Source organism: Diceros bicornis, chromosome X, assembly GCF_020826845.1.
Source record: "Diceros bicornis minor isolate mBicDic1 chromosome X, mDicBic1.mat.cur, whole genome shotgun sequence".
NCBI classification, from domain to species: Eukaryota; Metazoa; Chordata; class Mammalia; order Perissodactyla; family Rhinocerotidae; genus Diceros; species Diceros bicornis.
The window spans coordinates 63,793,404-63,811,563 of NC_080781.1; the positions used below are offsets into that span (position 1 = coordinate 63,793,404).

At 52.8% G+C, this 18,160-nt stretch overlaps 1 protein-coding gene across 5 annotated transcripts in view; it reads left to right on the top strand.

Annotated features, from left to right (window-relative positions):
• DLG3 (discs large MAGUK scaffold protein 3) overlaps positions 1-18,160 on the top strand; it is a 62,386-nt gene that overhangs the window by 1,348 nt on the left and 42,878 nt on the right. Inside the window, exons 2-10 of one of the 5 annotated variants that reach the window (XM_058536097.1) lie at positions 11,602-11,655; positions 11,911-11,961; positions 12,372-12,496; positions 12,705-12,874; positions 13,153-13,289; positions 13,631-13,775; positions 14,362-14,521; positions 16,128-16,284; positions 16,705-16,807. In XM_058536097.1, coding sequence (XP_058392080.1) covers positions 11,602-11,655; positions 11,911-11,961; positions 12,372-12,496; positions 12,705-12,874; positions 13,153-13,289; positions 13,631-13,775; positions 14,362-14,521; positions 16,128-16,284; positions 16,705-16,807 — 1,102 coding nt within the window. Of the gene's footprint in view, positions 1-8,230; positions 8,605-11,601; positions 11,656-11,910; positions 11,962-12,371; positions 12,497-12,704; positions 12,875-13,152; positions 13,290-13,630; positions 13,776-14,361; positions 14,522-14,959; positions 15,242-16,127; positions 16,285-16,704; positions 16,808-17,670; positions 17,771-18,160 lie in introns of those variants that run through there. The other 4 variants (XM_058536099.1, XM_058536098.1, XM_058536100.1 and 1 more) reach the window with 4 other exon arrangements.

Genomic DNA, 18,160 nt, shown 5'->3' on the forward strand with positions numbered 1-18,160 from the left:
ACTCCTGGGCACGACTCTCCCCTAAGCTTGCCATGGCTTGGGGCTCTGCCATAATGAAGCTCCTGTTGTACTAGCTGAGAGTGAAGAAACGAGTCCCAAGTGGAGGGGTTATTGTAGCCACGACCTTGGCCTGCCTGGACCTACTCCTGGGCCAGAATGCTAGGTTACCAGGAGGAAAAGCTGTGGATTTATGGTCCCCAAAGACCCTCATAAGGATGGGGTACTTCAGCATGGTCCTAACAGAGGGAGCACAGAGTGGGGAATTTGCTAGCCCCAAACCAGGCACAGCACTAGGAAGGTGCCAAATTCTGTGTTTACCACCCCTCCTTTCTTCTTTTTATTTCTTTCTCTCTTGTTGGGCTCTGTCTGTCCTTACTCATAGGGGTCAACAGACCTCAGGCTCTCTCCCTACTGCATAGAGAAACCTAATTCAGAAAAGCCACTGAGAAACTTGTCTCCACCAAAGTATGAATGATCTTTTACATATTGTCATTCTTATGGGGCTTTTTTATTTTAATGGTAGGAGACTCTTGATACTTTACTGGACTAATCACCAAAATTAGTCCCACCCATGTGCAATTTGCTAGAATTCCTATTGACCAAGGATGCGCACCCACAGCAATACCCCCTATTTGCAGACCAGAAACTTCTGCCTTCAGCGACCCTGGTCTCCGGCTCCCTGGTCCCAGGTAAAACCAGACGGCTTTGGGGCAAGGGTGATTGTTTCTCTACACACAAAGTCTGGGGTCACCCAATGAAGCTCTACTTTCAAGAATGAGCCCAGATTATTAGGCAGCAGCAGGCCACGCTGCCCTAACCCTGTCAATTTGCTGAGGGCGCCGGAGAGATGGGTGGATGGGATGAGAAATGTTCTCTTCCTCCCAAATCCCTTCGCGTACTCCTCGGTTGCTTCAGTCTCTGCATAGGCCGCCCCGTTGCCTAGCAACCGCAGCCGCCTGCTGGGGCGTGGGGCTGCTTTCGATCTGTAGGGGGCGCCTGTCTCCCTGGGGCCTCAGACTGGAACTCGAGCATTTGGGAGGGGGTTCCAAGTGTCAAAGCATCTCAGACTTCCTCCCAGGCATGCCAACCCAGTCCAGTCTGAGGCTGTGGAGTGGGGAGAAGCTCACTGTGAATCTAAGGGATTTTACTCATATTCATTAAAAACGAAAAGACCAGAGAGAGAGACAGAGACAGAGAGAAAGAGAGACAGGGAGAGAGATGAGAGAGAGGGAGGGGGGGAGGGGGAGAGAGAGAGAGAGAGAGGAAAGACCAGCCAATGGAGATGGGGCATGGGGAGGGCACTTGGACCCTCTCCATTCATTTGAGGCTTAGCAATGATTATTCTTCAATCAGAGCAGTTCAGAGGGACTGGCTATAAGGGACTTTTTTCCTGAGCCACTTTTAGGGTGTAGGAAAACAGTCTAGCACTCTATATTGACAACTGCTGAGCGTGTAAAGGACTTTAAGCTCCTAAGTTACCGGCCTAGCCTAGATTTGGTCATGAAGGAAGATATGCATTCATTTATTCATTCAACAATAATTATTAACCATAACCCACTGTATACCAGGTAATGTGCTAAGTGTTTTACATTTAATCCCCACGAAAACCCTATGATTATTTCCATTTCACAGATAAAGAAACTGAAGCTCAGAGAAGTAAAGTAATGTCCAAGGTCACATAACTAGTGACTCGGTTGGATCTGACTGAGCAACCACTGTGTGCCAGGGTCTAAGAATATAGAAAACAAGACACTTCTCTCTTTTCTCTACCTAATAAACACCTAGTGACCCTTCAGGACCAAACTAAAAATGTCATCTCCTTTGTGAAACTTTTCTTAAGTCCCCCCCACCACAAGTAGAGTGGATAACTGCTTTTCTGTATACCTCTCTGAAATAGCACTTTTCATGGGTATTGTAATGATCTGTTTCCATATTTCCATTTCTCTAACTCTGAGCACCTCGGCGACAGGGCCTGTTTACTATTTATCTCCACTTGGACATCTAATAGACATCTCAAACACAACATGTCCAAATCTGGACACCTGATCTTTTCCCCCAAAATGACCCCTCCTAAAGCTGTCCTTATCTCAGTCGATGGCAATTTCACCTTTCCAGTTGCTCTGGCCAAAAACCCTTGGAACCACACCTCGTATCCAATCTGTCAGCAAATCCTGTTGACTCTCCCTTCAAAATACATCCAGAATACAACCACTTCTTATCACCTCCAGTGCTACCACCCTGGTCCAAACCACCATCACCTCTCACGTGGATCACTGCAGTCGCCTCCTGACTGGTCTCACTACTTCTACCCTTGTCTCCTGTGGCCTATTCTCCACACAGAAGCCAGAGTGATCCTGCTAAACCCAAGTCAGAGCATTGATCAGTTCTCTGCACAAAACCCTCCAGTGGCTCCCCATCTCTCTAAGAGTAAAACCAAAATCCTTACAATGGCCTAGAGGCCCTACACAATCTGGTCCCCTGCGAAATCTCTGATCTCATCTCCTAGTACTCTCCCCCTTCCTCACTTTGCCCCAGCCACTTGGTCCTTCTTGCTGTTCCTTGAACAAGCCAGGTGTACTCCTTACCCAGGACCTTTGCACTGGCTGTTCCCTTGCTAGGTATACTCTTCTGCATGGCTCACTTCCTCACTTCCCTCAAGTCTTTGCTCAAATGTCACCTTCTCAGTGAGACCTACCTTGACTAACCTATTTAAGGTTGCCTCTATTCTAATTTCTAGTATACGGTAAATAGAGTATAGAGGAATGAGATAAATGACATCATGAGAGAAAAAAAAAACAGACAAATCTAGAATGTAGGAGATTCTACAAAACAACTGACTTGTACTCTTCGAAAAGCCAATGTCATTAATTTAAAAAAAAAAAAAAAAGATGGGTGACTTCTAGTTCTGGACCCAGTTGGAGTAGGTACACTTCTCCCTATTCCTCCCACTAAGTACAGCTAAAACCCTGGATGTTGTATATAAAACAAACATAAGAAGACTCTGAAAGAAGGAGAAAAGGGCAGACTGACTAGGAACCCCAGTGACCTGAACTCATGGTGATGAGTTCCCTGGGTTTTCTTGTTGCCTCATATATCCCAGACTGGGCGCTGGAGAAGCCAGCAGCCTGGAAATGCCGATGGATACAGACAGAAAAAGCCTCAATAAAAGCCTTCTCTCTCTAGCCAGGAGACCAGGAAATGGGCAGCTTAGCCAGACAGAAAACTCTTAGACAATAACCACTCTACTGCAACCGAACCTCACAGAAAAACCTGCAGCCCCACCCATGGCAGCAAAGGCCAAGTAGGAACTCAGACTTTTACTCTCACCAGCCTCCCCCAAGCTCTCTGGGGTGGTATCAGAGAAGGCCGAGTAGGTAGCCTGGACTTCCATCAGTGCAGGGTAACAAGGCCCCTCCTCCCTGCTAGATGGTGTCAGAGGAGGCATAAAGGAGAGTCAGGACTTTTGCCCCTGCCCTCTTTCCTCCCCTCCCCACTCCACTCCTCCGCCACCCTCACCCCCACCCATGGTCAGTGGAAGCTACCTGGGAAGTAGGAAGGAAGTACTTCAACCCTTCTCAGCCAGAAGAGGTGTCAGTGGAGGCCTAGTGGGGAGCTAGAACTCCCACCCTTGCCCAGCAGTAAGGAGAAGTCCCCACCTTGGGTATCAACTGACGCCGAGGGGGGAAGTTGAACTTATACCCCTATCTGGCAGTAACCAAGCAGTGGCCCCTTCCACTGATTGCAACAGTGTCAGAGGAAGCCTATCCAAAACAAAATATTTATAAATAAGATCTAGAGTCTCATAACATAATATCCAAAAATGTCTAGGATGCAATAAAAAATTACTCATCATACCAGGAACCAGGAGACCCTCAATTTGAAAGAGAAATAATCAACAGATGCCAACACCAAGATGACAGAGCTTTTGATGATCTGACATGGATTCTAAAGCAGCCGACATAAAGAAAAAAGCTTCAATGAGCAATTACAAACAAGGTTGAAACAAATGAAAAAAATAGAAAGTCTTAGCAAAGAAATAGGAGATATAATGAAGAATCAAATGGAAATTTTAGAACAGAATACAATAACCAAAATAAAATAACTCAGTGGACAGGCTCATCAGGAGGATGGAGAGGACAGAGGAAAGCATCAGTGAACTTGGAAATAGAACATTAGAAATTACCCAATCTGAACAACAGTGGGAAAATAGACTAAAAAAAAAAAGAAAAGAACAGAGCCTCAGAGACATGTGGGACTGTAACAAAAGAGCTAAGATTCATGTCATCAGAGTCGCAGAAGAAGAGAAAGAAGGTGGGGCTAAAAAAGTTCTCAAGAAATAATGGCTGAAAATTTCCCAAATTTAGCAAAAGACATAAACCTACAGGTTCAAGAAGCTGAACAAATACCAAACAGGATAAACTCAAAGAAATCCATGCCAAGACACATCATAATCAAACTTTTGAAAACAAGACAAAGAGAAAATCTTGAAAGCAGCAAGAGAGAAACAACACCTTACCTACAGGGGAAAAACAATTCAAATGTCAGTGGGATTTCTCATCAGAAACCATGGAGGCCAGAAAGAAGTGGCACAACAAATTTCAAGCATTGAAAGAACTGCCAACCCTGAACGCTATATCTAGTGAAAATATCCTTCAGAAATGAGGGGGAGGGCCGGCCCCGTGGCTTAGCAGTTAAGTGCGTGCGCTCCGCTGCTGGCGGTCCGGGTTCGGATCCCGGGCGCGCACCGACGCACCGCTTCTCCGGCCATGCTGAGGCCGCGTCCCACATACAGCAACTAGAAGGATGTGCAGCTGTGACATACAACTATCTACTGGGGCTTTGGGGGGCAAATAACTAAATAAATATAATCTTAAAAAAAAAAAAGAGAGGGGGAAATCAAGATATCCTCAAGACAAAGGAAAGCTAAGAGAGCATGTCACCAGCAGCCCCACCCTAAAAGAATGGTTAAAGGCGGTTCTCAAAACTGAAAGAAAATGATAAAAGAAGAAATCTTAGAACATGAGGAAGGAAGAAAGAATAGGATGAGTAAAAGTGTAAGTACATACAATAGACTTTCCTTCTCTTGAGTTGTCTAAATTATGTTTGATGGTTGAAGCAATAAGTATAACATCATCTGATGTGGAGTTCAATATAAGTAGAGGAAATATTTAAGACAACCGTACTATAAATGGGACAGAGTAAAGGGACTTAAAGGGAGGTAAGGGTCTATACTTCCCTCAATCTGATAAAATGATGACACCAGTAGATCTTTGTGGTAATGAAATAATTCTGTGTCTTGATTGCAGTGGCTGTTCCAGGAATCTCCACATGTGGCAAAATGGCATACAACTATACACACATTGTACCAATGTCAATTTCCCGGTTTTGATATTGTACTCTAATTATGTAAGACGTAATCATTGAGGGAAACTGAGTGAAGGGTACACGGGTCCTCTCTGTACTCTATGCAACTTCCTTGTAAATCTACAATTATTTCAAAATAAAGTTTTAAAAAAGTTTGGGGCTGAGGGCCAGCCCAGTGGCATAGTGGTTAAGTTCGTGTGCTCTGCTTCGGCGGCCTGGGATTCGCGGGTTCGGATCCCCGGCATGGACCTGCGCACTGCTTGTCAAGCCATGCTGTGCCGGTGTCCCGCGTACAAAGCAGAGGAAGATGGGCACAGATGTTAGCTCAAGGCTAATCTTCCTCAGCAAAAAGAGGAGGATTGGCAATGGATGTAAGCTCAGGGCTAATCTTCCTCAGCAAAAAGTGGAGGATTGGCAATGGATATTAGCTCAGAGCCAGTCTTCCTCACACACACAAAAAAAGATTGGGGCTGTTCTAGATTAAAAGTGGCTAAAGACACAAATACAATGTGAGAGCATTGATTAGATTCTGATGTTAAAAATATAAAAGGCAAGTTTGGGGGAAATTTGAATATAGACTGGACATTAGATGATATTAGATATAAAATTATTGTTAATTGTCTTAGATGTCATAATAAGATTGTGGTTATGTGGGAGAATGTCTTTATTCCTACAAGATGCATACTGAAGTATTTAGGGGAGAATCGTAATGAATCTGTAACTTACATTTGAATGGTTCAGAAAAAAGTGTAGATAGATCGATATAGCAAACATAACAAGATGCTACCAGTTGTTGACTCTATAAGGAAGATATATAGGTGCTTATTGTACTATTCTTTCAACATTTCTGTATGCTTACAAATTTTTATTTTTGAAAAAGTTGGAGAGGACATGTGGAGGATAGATATGTGATAAAGCAAGTGCAGGTATAGTAAAATGTTCGTGAGAATCTAGGTGGCAATTAGGTGTTTGTTCCCTGTAAAATTCTTTCAACTCTTCTGTATGTTTGAAAATTTTCCTATTAAAAGGTGGGGGTAAAAATATAGAAGAAAAATGATCCCAACCCGGTGTCCTCCCCTAGCACTCCCAATCTGCTTTCTCTGCTCTGCTTTTTCTTTTTATCCACAGCACTTATCACCATATATATGATAGAATTCACTTATGTATTGTGCTAATTTTTGTCTGTGTCCTCTCACTAGAATGTAGGCTCCCCAAGGGCAGGGGTTAGTTGAGTTTTCTTCTGTTTGCTGCTACATCCCCGAATCCTAGAACAGTGTCTGGCACATAGCAAGTGCTCAATGAATACTTGGTGAATTAAGAATGAATTTCTGTATCCCTAGGATCTAGGTCAAGGTCTTGCACAGAGTAGGTGTGCAATGAATGTGTGTTGAATTGAACTGAGGTCTAAGTTCTGCAGGAGAACTTAGAATAGACCTGTTGCACTAGAGTGGTTCAGAGCATGGACTCTAGAGTCAAATGGCCAGGATTTGCATCCTGATTCTGTCACTTCCAGCTGTGTTACCTAGCTATGTTAATATCTCTGAGCCTCAATTTCTCACTAGTAAAATTTAGATAATAATAGTAGCAGCTTGGTAGGGTTTTTGTTTGCATGTAAAGCATTTAGGACTTTGTGAAGACCCAATAATTGGTAGCTAATGACAAAACAAGAACAGCAAAAATATAGAGTCTTCTCGGCATGTCATCTTTCCTCCATCCCCCAACAGGCTGAGCCAGGAGAGGCCAAGGAGATGTCCTTGGACAAGTATTTCCAAGTTCTTCTCCAGCCCCCTAGAATGGTTTCTCTCACTTCAGATCTCTTCTTACCTTTCTTCTTGCTGTGGACTCTCTTTCCTCTTGGTATCCTGAAGCTCTTTCCCCCATAATGACCACGAGGGAGTGGGGTGGAGTGACAGGAGTCTGTGGACCAAGAACAAAGCTTAGAGCTTTCTTTTCCTCCTGTTCAGGCTTGAGTCCCTCACTGGTGACGGAAGCAGGTCAAGTGTGAGATTTCGGTCATTTCAGGGCCTAGGGGTTGAGAGAACAATAGTCCTGAGAAGGAGGTGCTGACAGGAGAGTGGCCTCATAAGCTGCCCTCTTACTTGGTCCCCTGTTAGGAGAGAGCACCTCCCTTGCCATCTTCCAACATCCCTTCCGCCCATTGTGCTGCCTCAAGTCTTTACTTCTGGTGGCCCCAGCTCAGAGCAAGCCTGAGGACCCATTGAGCATCTCCCTGCAACTCCCTCTTGGAAGTGGGATGGGGTGGAGCCAGCGGAGGACGGGCTGAGATTGGGGATATGGGGGCATGAGATTGGGGGCTGAGCTCACCCATGGCCCAAGTCCTCTGCCCCTGCTCTAGGGTCAGCGGTACCTCAGATATATGGGGAGCTGGGGCTGAGCCTGGGGGCGCCACTGCCTCTGTTCCTTTAAGGAGACGCTGTTTAGCATTCCTGCCGCTGGCGCTGCCGCTGCCTGACTCTGCACGGTGATTGGCTGGAATCAACTGAGAAGGGAGCCAGGGAGAGATGCTCTTGACTCCACTCAGATCCATCCTGGGGACTATTGCAGGAGCGGTCCTCGCAGCATCCAGCCTTTGCCCAGGCTCCCGCTTCTTCTTTGCCGCTGGGCCTCGGCCCAGGAGCCACGACGGGCGACACGGAGCCGCCAGTGCTGGAGGGGGAGCCGTGGGTGCGGGGCAGCGTGGGGGCAGAAGCCCCGGGACGCCCGCCCGGCCCCAGGCCCCGCTCCGCCCGGGCGCCCCCACGGGTGCCCCCCCCATCCTGGTCTGAGCAGTGTGAGTGTGCCCGGGAGCCCGGCGGCGGCGGCGGCGGCGGCGGCGTGGAAGCCGGCGTGGGCTGGGGGGTCCGGGCCGCAGGGGGCAGTGCCATGCACAAGCACCAGCACTGCTGTAAGTGCCCCGAGTGCTACGAGGTGACCCGCCTGGCCGCCCTGCGGCGCCTCGAGCCTCCTGGCTACGGGGACTGGCAGGTGCCGGACCCCTATGGGCCAGGTGGGGGCAATGGAGTCAGCGCGGGTTATGGGGGCTACAGCTCGCAGACCCTGCCCTCACAGGCGGGGGCCACCCCCACCCCCCGCACCAAGGCCAAGCTCATCCCCACCGGCCGGGATGTGGGGCCAGTGCCCTCTAAGCCAGTCCCGGGCAAGAGCACCCCCAAACTCAACGGCAGCGGCCCCAGCTGGTGGCCTGAGTGCACCTGTACCAACCGGGACTGGTATGAGCAGGTATGGACTAGTGGAGGCGGGGTGGTGGGGCAACCCAGGGGGGCTGAAGAGAGGGGGCCTAGAGGCCTGGGGCGCAGCAGAGGTTCCTGGGGCTCCAAGCCAGTGGACCCTGAGCCCTACCATTGCAGCTGGGCCAAGAGAGGCGGTTGGAAATGTGTGCTTCCCTGTGTGTGTCTGTTTGGGGGTCTCCATTTGGAGGGGATTAGGAGGAGCTGTGTGTGTCAGGAGGTGAAGGTATGGCGGAGGGGCACATTTTCCTGTGTGGGGGAATTGGGTTTGTCTCAGTGTGGGGGTTTAGCAGTGTCTCTGTGTCTGGCAGGGGGCGGGAGGTTCTGCGGGGGCTGTGTGTGGTGTGTTTCCACAGGAGGGGAGGAGGGGGCATGATGCTCTGCGTAGGGGGGACATATGTGTGTGTGTGTATGTATGTTAAGGTGTGTGGAGGAAGGCAATGGAGCTCCTGTGAATCTATGTAGAGGAGCCCATGTGCCCGGCTGTTGAGCTTCATCCCTCAGTGCCATGAGTCCCTCTCCTTCCCAGTCCCTTTGTGTGTGAATGTGCACATGGACATGTGGGGATGTCTCTCTGAATGTGGAGGTGTCTCTGTAGATGAGGCTGCAGGGATAGCTGTGTTTGCCTGTGTGTGTGGCTACATGTATGTGTGTGAGCTTGTGGCTGCAAGTATGTGCACATGTGTGCCTGTGTGTGTGTGTGTGTGTGTGGTGTCCCTAGTGAGAGGCGCTTGACAGGCAAGGGAGGGGAGGGGGGAGAGGCGAGAGACACGTCCCAAGCAAGCCTGAGAGGCTGCTGAGAAGGACGGACTCTTTTGTCCAAGCAGCTCTGAAGTGTGTGTGTGCTGGGGGTGGGCAGAGAAGGGGGGTTTGTAGCAGGCTTCCTCGCTCCAGAGCAGGCATGGTGCCTGGAGCCAGGCAAGGGGCAGCTGCCCTGGTGCAGGGACTGGCCCCAGTGGGGCATGTCCCCCTTGGATACCCCCAGATGTGGGAGAACTTGGCCCCCCAGCCCTGACTTGGCACAGCTTGGGAACCCCTGGGTACTGGGCACAACTCCGGCTTCCACTCCCAGCCTAAACTGCCAGCTTAGAAAATGGAAGGAGCATCGTGGGAGAAGCAGCAAAATGGAGGCTGGGCTGGCAGAGCCAGGTCCCTGGCATGCATGGCGGAGAGCCTGTCTGGTTATTTGGCTCTGCAGCCCCCAGGGTAGGGAGAGAGAAGGAGGAGGCTTTGCTGTCGAGGGCAGATGCTGACTGCCCCAAGCTGGTGACCGTTCTGGCATCTCTGTCCTCCTCTGGGGATAGGATGTGCTCTCACTCAGAAGCAAAGGTGGGGACTTCCTGGGGAGAGGAGTCCTCGGTTCTGGCCTTTGTCCACACTTACTGCTTCCCGTGCCCCTTGCCTTGGCCCCTTGCCCTCTCCAGCAAGTCCCCCTTTCTCCTCTTCCCCTCTATCCTGGGGCCTTATCATTGCAAACACTCTCTCCTGCTTGTCCTGCTCAAATGGGACACGGGTGCCAGTCCCAAGGCTGGGCCAATTGGTCAAGGTTTCTTTGCCAGGGCTGATCCCTGGATGGCTCCTGGCCCTGGGAGCAGGGTCTCTGAGGAGGGGCAGTGGGAGGCTGGAAGGTGGATCAGTGAGAGCAGGGAGCCTCTGGGTCTCTCTGGAGCTGGGCTTGAAGCATGGCTTATCACATGTGCATACAAGAGCTGCTTGGGTGTCTTTTTGCCTGTGTGTCTGTTGCATGGTACTTCAGGCAGCTGTGTTGGTTTCAGGGCTCTGAAGAGCCATCAGTTCTTCCTCCTGGCATCGGGGACCAGAGTGGGGCTGCAGCTGGAGTCCTCCCACCAACTCCTAGGGCTGCAGGACATAAAGTCCTGGGGCCAGGCCCAGAAAAGGTGGAGGCATGACTAGCCAGCCTTCTCCCACTCTCCTCTCTGCTTCTCGAAGCCAAAGCTGCGTGGCGTGGAGGTGGGAGGGGGGAAACAGAGCAGGGCATGTGGAGGAGCCCCACTCTGGGTTTCCAGCTCCCCTTTTCAGAGGAGGAGATCAGGGGTCAGGAAAGGGGCAAGGCAGCCGGAGAAAGATGCGGGAGGGGTGCGGGGATACCTGGGGAGAGAGGCAAGAAGGCTCCTCCATTCTTGGGGATGAGAGTGGGAGCCAGAGTGCAGGTGCTACTCGTCTGTCCAAAATCACGTTTTCACTTGACAATGGCCACAAGTCTGTCCTATCTGGGAGGCAACCTCTGTGGGTTGGTCAGACCAACCCTGTGTTTCCATCCCCTTCCCTTGCGTCTCCTCCCATGGCTACTGCTTGTTGAAGGCCATGGACTCTGCTGTCAATCAGCCCATGGGTCATCAGCTTCTCTCTCATGGGGAATCTTGTCCACACTGCTCCGGTCCTGCCCCTGGCTTTGAATCTGACTCTTGACTAGATCCTACCCTGGCCCTTTCTGCTGGGAAACACAAAGAGTTCAGGATCAAAAACTCCTTGGTAGAAAATGGATTAGGACTTGGACTCCTTCTGCCCAGTTGAGGAATTGGGTTCCTGGGGACACAGAAGGAGATGTAGAATGAGGGTTCATGAGGTACTCTGAAAGGGGCAACTTTCCTTTTCCCCATGAGTTTGACTGGGGACGAGGATGAGTGGCCAAAACATCAGTGGCCTTGGCAGCTTGCTTTAATCAAAAGAGCACCTGGAGACCCATGTTCTAGCCTCTGCTCTGCCACTAACTCCCAGTGTGCCCTTAGGCACAACCCATGTCCTCTCTGGGCCTTAGTGTCACCATCTGTCACATGAGGGAGGTTGGACAAGATGGTGTCTGCTGTCCTTCCAGCTCTGACATGGTGGGAGTCTGTGATCCCCAGGTCAGGGAGGGCTGTGGTTCAGAAGGGGAGCATGTCCCTGTCCAGGCCGCTGGGTGCCCCCATGGATGCTGGGTGTGGCGTGGTTTGCCTGCCACATGTTCCATTTCTGCCATCCCCCTCAGGCCAGCCCTGCACCCCTCCTAGTGAACCCCAAGGCCCTGGAGCCCAGCCTCTCGGTGAGTGCACCACTGGCTGGCTCAGTCCCAGACAATTGATCTGGGCTAAATGAGCAGCTGGGTTTGGCCTGATATGGCTGGAAGCAAGGGGAGGGGGGTGGCCTCCTCAGGGTCAGCCTGTCCTCATCTGTGGCCAAGAGGTGTTCTGGGGTCGATTTGGGCTCTTCTACTCTGTGTGTGTGTGGGGGGGGTTGACCAGGGGCCAGATGGCTGGGAGGGCAGGAGGCACTTAGGGAACTGCCTGTCTTCCCCTAGGTGAATGGCAGCGATGGCATGTTCAAGTATGAGGAGATAGTACTTGAGCGGGTGAGTCTGCCAGTGGGGCAGGATGAAAGGGGAAGGGAGGGTTTGAGCCAGGAAAGAGGAGGGCCCTGAACCTCGGTCTCAAGACTCATGGGGGGACCTGCATTGAGAGGATGGGGAAACAGCAGCCCTCAGAGGCTGCATCACTGCATCAATCAATCAACCGACTAACAAATATTAATTGACCTTGCTTGCTGAGGCCTGGAGAATTGGGGAGGGGATGGCTTTGCTGAGGCCTCCATGCCAGAATGGCTGGGAAGCTGCCAGGTTTCTGACGAATGTGCCCTGGCCTGCCATGGCCCCTTCTGAGGCCCAGAGAAACTGCTCTGGGGGGCAGAGGGAGGTGAGGTTCCAGGAACCCTCCCTTGTGCCCTCTGAGTGAGCAGACTGTGCCCCTCCACCGCCTTCTGCAGGGCAATTCTGGTCTGGGCTTCAGCATTGCAGGTGGCATCGACAACCCCCATGTCCCTGATGACCCTGGCATCTTTATTACCAAGATCATCCCCGGTGGAGCAGCTGCCATGGACGGGAGGCTGGGGTGAGGTGGCCTGGGAGCAGGGCTGGGGGTGGTAGGGGCAGGATGGAGATGAGGGGAGGAGGGCTTCCTGGCAGGATGACCCTTCCATTAGATCTGAGAGGGGGAGAGGAGGGGAGGGAAGGGGAGGGAAGGGAAGGAGGAGGAGGTGGGAGAGGGGGTGGAGGGGTGGTGGCAGCACAGTGTCATGCCTCTTGGGCTTCCCCCGCAGGGTGAATGACTGTGTGCTCCGGGTGAATGAGGTGGACGTGTCGGAGGTGGTGCACAGCCGGGCTGTGGAGGCCCTGAAGGAGGCGGGCCCTGTGGTGCGGTTGGTGGTACGAAGGCGACAGCCCCCACCAGAGACCATCATGGAGGTCAACCTGCTCAAAGGGCCCAAAGGTGCGGCCCTCTGGGTTTCTGTGCTCTGGCCAGAGGCCCCTGGTCGGCCCTGTAGGAAATAAAAGGGAATAGTCTTACTCCTTGCCTGACTCCCTGTTCCAGCTCACAGCCTTCCTTCTTGACCTCCTGTCTTACCCTTACTGACCTCAGGATGGCAGCTTAGTGTTTGGGATCCCTGGGGGGAGCTCCTGTGGGGCCAGTGGGTTGGGTTTGGGATTGACTAAGCACTCTATCTTCTCCTTGTGGCCCTCTTCCACTCCCTGCTGGCTCCTGCCCAGGCCTGGGTTTCAGCATTGCTGGGGGGATTGGCAACCAGCACATCCCAGGAGACAACAGCATCTACATCACCAAGATCATCGAGGGGGGTGCTGCTCAGAAAGATGGACGCCTACAGATTGGGGACCGGCTGCTGGCGGTGAGAGAGCTTTCACGGGGATGCCCAAATGGTAGAGTGGGGAGGTGGAGCTCCAGCAGCCTCTCACTCCACCTGAACCTCACTCAGGGGCGAGGCATCATGGGGAATTTCAAGAGCATCATCTGAGCTATGTGTACCCAGATACCGAGGTCCTAGTTCTTCTCATGGCTGGGACTCTCTCACCTGCCCTACCCCTATCTCATGCTTCTCTGCTCCTCACAGCACTATACTTGGGCCTCTGTTAGAGCACTGTTGAGTTTCACTGAAAGGGCACCCCTCAGGGTTCCCTGGAGAGGCCCTCCCTTCTCCCAGTGCTAGCCCTAAGGCCTCTCCTCTTGTAGGTGAACAACACCAATCTGCAGGATGTGAGGCATGAGGAAGCTGTGGCCTCACTGAAGAACACATCTGACATGGTCTATCTGAAGGTGGCCAAGCCAGGCAGCCTCCACCTCAACGACATGTACGCACCCCCTGACTACGCCAGCAGTACGTACCCATCTGCCCTGTCCCCGGCCTGAAGCCCCTGCCCCCTGGTTTCTGAAGGGGAAGTTCATACCCCTTGTTAAGAGAGCAAGAGCAGAGGACTAGTGCTCAGGAGAACTGGGTCCAAATCCCATCTCTATCCCTTATAGCTGGGTGCCCTGGGACAACTCCCTTTCACCTGTCTTTAGTTTCCTCTTTGGCAAAAAGAGCTAATGATATATGTGCTGCCTTCCTCATAGGACTGCTGCAAGGATCAAATGAGATCATGGACAAGAAAGCCCTTGGAAAACTGTATTAGGCTATAGAGATGTGAGGGATTATTATTAGTCACACCTCTAGTCATGCCTTTCTTTGTAGACTGCCTTGACTTCAGCTCTTTCTAAGACTCACAGGAGTGAGCCCAGGATTCAGAAAGGGACTGTGGAGGAGGAACCCTGAGGGGTGGAGTGGGGAGAAAGGGTCTGAGGAATCAGCATCCCTTGGTCTCTTTTGCATCTGAGGTGGGGTGTGGGGGACAGTCCTGGGGGGGTGGGGTAGGGTACCTACATGGAGTGGTCTCTGAACTTTTCTCTCCCTTTCTTGATTCCAGCTTTTACTGCCTTGGCTGACAACCACATAAGCCATAATTCCAGCCTGGGTTACCTCGGGGCTGTGGAGAGCAAGGTCAGCTACCCTCCTCCTCCTCAGGTTCCCCCAGCTCACTACTCTCCCATCCCCAGGCACATGCTGGCTGAGGAGGACTTCACCAGGTAAGAGCCCCCCACCACCCTTCATCCTACCTAGGGATGCGGAGGAGAGGAGTCCGTTTCTGGCGGGCCTCAGGCCTCCTTGCAGTATGGCAAAGAAGAGGATAGGTCCTCATTGCTCCCGTCTTTGGAGTCTGAGGACCTCTTTCAGCCCTTGGGGCCCTCGGGAAGGACAGAGGGTGGCTGCAGGGACAAGTTCTACCAAAAGGGGGAGTGCCAAATGTGTGGCCCCGATCTGCAAGTGCAGAGAAAGGGCGGGGTGGAGAGTTTAGGGGGCTGAGGAGGTGGAGGCTGCGGGGTTTCCTGCTCCGAGATAGTTGCAGCCCCCTCTGCTGCAGTCATTCCAAACTGGAGAAGAAAGCAATTCAGCCGATGGGGTTTGCGGGACGCTGAGAGGCTGGCAGGCCGGTGGCCTCACAGGGAACAGCCCCACCCCACTCTGGCGGCGGCGGCGGCGGCGGCCTTGGAACTGGTCTGGCCGGCCGGGGTTCTGGGGGACAGGTTTGCTACAGGGTGGGGCCTGGTAGGCTGCTAGGCTGGCTGCAGTGGAGCCGGAAAGGTAGGCGGACGGGGGAGAACTGCAGGAGCCATGGAGAGGGCGTGCAAGTTCTCAGGCTCTGGCTTGGCCCTGGGCTTGGGCTCAGCCTCGGCCTCTGCCTGGAGGAGGGCTTCGCAGAGGTGGGCCTGGCCGCTCCGCTCCCTGCGGCCTGGAGGGGATGCCAGGTAGGAGGAGAGGAGGGCTTCGAGGAAGAGCATCTGGGACTCAGGGAGGGAGACTCGCATCCAGACTGGGAGCAAGAAAGGAGGAGTCTTGGACGTGGGGCTCCTCTGATGAAAGATGCTTAAAGTCAAGGCAGTGGGCGGGGAAAGTGTGCTGGGAGTGGGTTGTATGGATATACATGAGTGGCTCACCTGATGACACTGTGACCATTTACAGAGGGATTCCTTAGACATGGTTAGTCGGAGTTTTTATGTGCTTTTCTCCTCTCTTCATTTAGGCTCCTAAGCTCCTTTTGGGGACTTGGGATTTCTTTATCTCTGTCTCCTACATCACCTAGCAAGGGTATATAGTGGTAGCTGGTGACTAAATCTGTTGTTGGGGAAGGTAGGAGGGGTCATAGTTGGTGGGTGGAATTTTGAGACTGCGGAGGAGCATGTGTAAAGTAAGTATGCACATTTTGTGGATGGTGAGTGCAATCAACCCCAGGGTGATTCCACTGCCCCTAACTGGTTCCCCTTCTTGTGGCCAAGGGTCCATCGCACTGGTTGGTAGGATAGGAGAATCTGGGGAGAAAGAGGACCAGTGAATGGGCTCTGATATATGGTCTCTAGAGCCCAGGGTAGGGGTTTGTTGACCTCTACAGTAGGGGATTGTCCACTGAGAAGCTGACTCCTAAGCCCTCAGGAAGAAGGGAGGGAAGAGGAACTGAAACTTGGCACCTGGCAGAAAACAGCAGCCAAGCAGGTTTCAGGAGAGAAAGGGAGGAACAAGGTATCATACATAGGGACCCGAGTCCTACAGCGATATGGGCCTTGTTCCAGGCTGGCCCTCATAGGGACAACAGTTTATATCTACCTCATCCTGACCCTTCCATTCCTTTCCCCCCAGAGAGCCCCGCAAGATCATCCTGCACAAGGGCTCCACAGGCCTGGGTTTCAACATCGTAGGCGGAGAGGATGGAGAAGGCATTTTTGTCTCCTTCATCCTGGCAGGAGGCCCAGCTGACCTGAGTGGGGAGCTGCGCAGGGGAGACCGGATCTTATCGGTGAGGAGACAAAGGCGAGGTGGGAGGATGGGAGCTGTGCCAGTCTAAAAGGGAGGAGGGGAGACCTTGCTTTCTCCAAGGAATGCTTGAGATGGGGGAAGGCTAAGAGCTGGAGAAAACTTATATTCTCTTTATAGATATCCGTAGTGAGGGACAGGGACCAAGACCAGACTTATCTTTGAGGAGGAAATGAATTTCTTTTGGATTTTAACCCTGGTTGGCATTTGACCCCCACAAAAATAATTATTACATTAGAGATGTCATATCCTTTAGGTCTCATCTTAAGGACAAAGATGGGATATTGAGAAAGGCATCTGAGTAGGCTTAGGGGTGGGCTACCCATCTCCCTCTCCTAATTGCTGCCACAGAGGACTCCCTTTCTTACTTTTCGGGTGGCTCATAGCTCCTCTTTTTGGACAGGTGAATGGCGTGAACCTGAGGAACGCAACTCATGAGCAGGCTGCAGCTGCTCTGAAACGGGCTGGTCAGTCAGTCACCATTGTGGCCCAGTACAGACCTGAAGGTAGGAGAAGAAAGGTGGGACAAGATGATTTGGGGAGTTTAGACTTGAACTAAGTGTTGGCTTTTTTCCGTCATAGGTAACAAAGCCACTTGACCAGGTCCCGTCTACCCTAGTGCAGTAACCTCTTCCTCTCTCATTTTCTTTCTGGACAGGGGTAGGTTTGGGCAGCTTCGGAGCATCTATCAGGGCTGCGCTCAGAGCCTGCTGATCAGGGCTGCAGTGCAGCAGCAGGCCAGTAGTAGGCAGCAGCCTACGGGAGAAAGCACACAGGGTAGGGGGTCTGGAAAAAGGGGAGGGGGGCGGAGGCGGAGGTCTCAGAGGCGAAGACAAGGAACTGTGTGCCCTGGAATAGGAGGAGGGTAGCTCTTGGTTAGAAGGACCTCAGGGAGATTCGACCTCTTACAAGATCTTGGGCCAAACCTCTATGACCCCCACTCTCCTCCCCTTATCAGGGTGACCGTAAAAGACCTAGAAACGCGCTGAAAAGGTGATGCTATGCCCTCGGGGTAGGGAATCGGGAGTGGAACCCCTCCCCCTACGAGGGGCCTTCTTTGTGTTCTCAGGGAGCAGTCCCCGGGCTGTGGCGAATGGGCGGGGCTGGCTATGCAAATGAAGATGTTTGATTGGCTGGGGTCAGCCAAGGCCCAGGTGCCGAGGTGAGCTGCGGGATGGCGCGCCCGAGCCAGCCGGCCGGCGGGGTGGCCATTGGTGGGCCGAGCGCGGCCTCCAGCCGCACGCCCCGCCCCCTGACCCAGGCGGAGGGCGGCAGGCGCCCCTCCTTCCCCCCTCGCGCGCCTCAGGCGTCCCCTCCCCCTCCTCCTCCTCCTCCTCCTCCTCCCCCCCCCTCCCCCTCCCCTCCTCCTGCGCGCCCCGCTTTGTGTCCGTGGTCTCCCGCTCGGGACGGAGGGCTGGCCGGAGCTGGCGCTTTCTCGGCACTAGACCTGGACTCCGACCCGGCGCCAGGTGAGGTGGGGCGGACAGGGTCAGGCCCCCTCACAGTCCCCCCTGGCCTCTCTACGGTTCTGTTCTCAGACTCTCTCTTTTCCAACACTGCGCCCCCAACTCTGTGCTCTCCCCCGAAGCCCTTCGCCGCGTGTCCCCAGGCCCATGCGGCGCGCAGCTTTGGCGCCCCGTCTGAGGACCCCTCCTGGGCCCCGGGGAGCGCCGCGCCTGCTCTCCCGCGACTGGGCCCTGTCTGGCCGTCACCTCTTTGCCATCACCTCTCCCCGCCCACGAACTGTGCCCCCTTGTCGCCCCAGGGCCTCTGTCCTACCCTTAGCCTCCTTCCTGCGGGCTGCCGCGCCCCCAGCAGCTCTCTAATCCCTATCCTCAGAGGAATTTTCTAAATCTTCC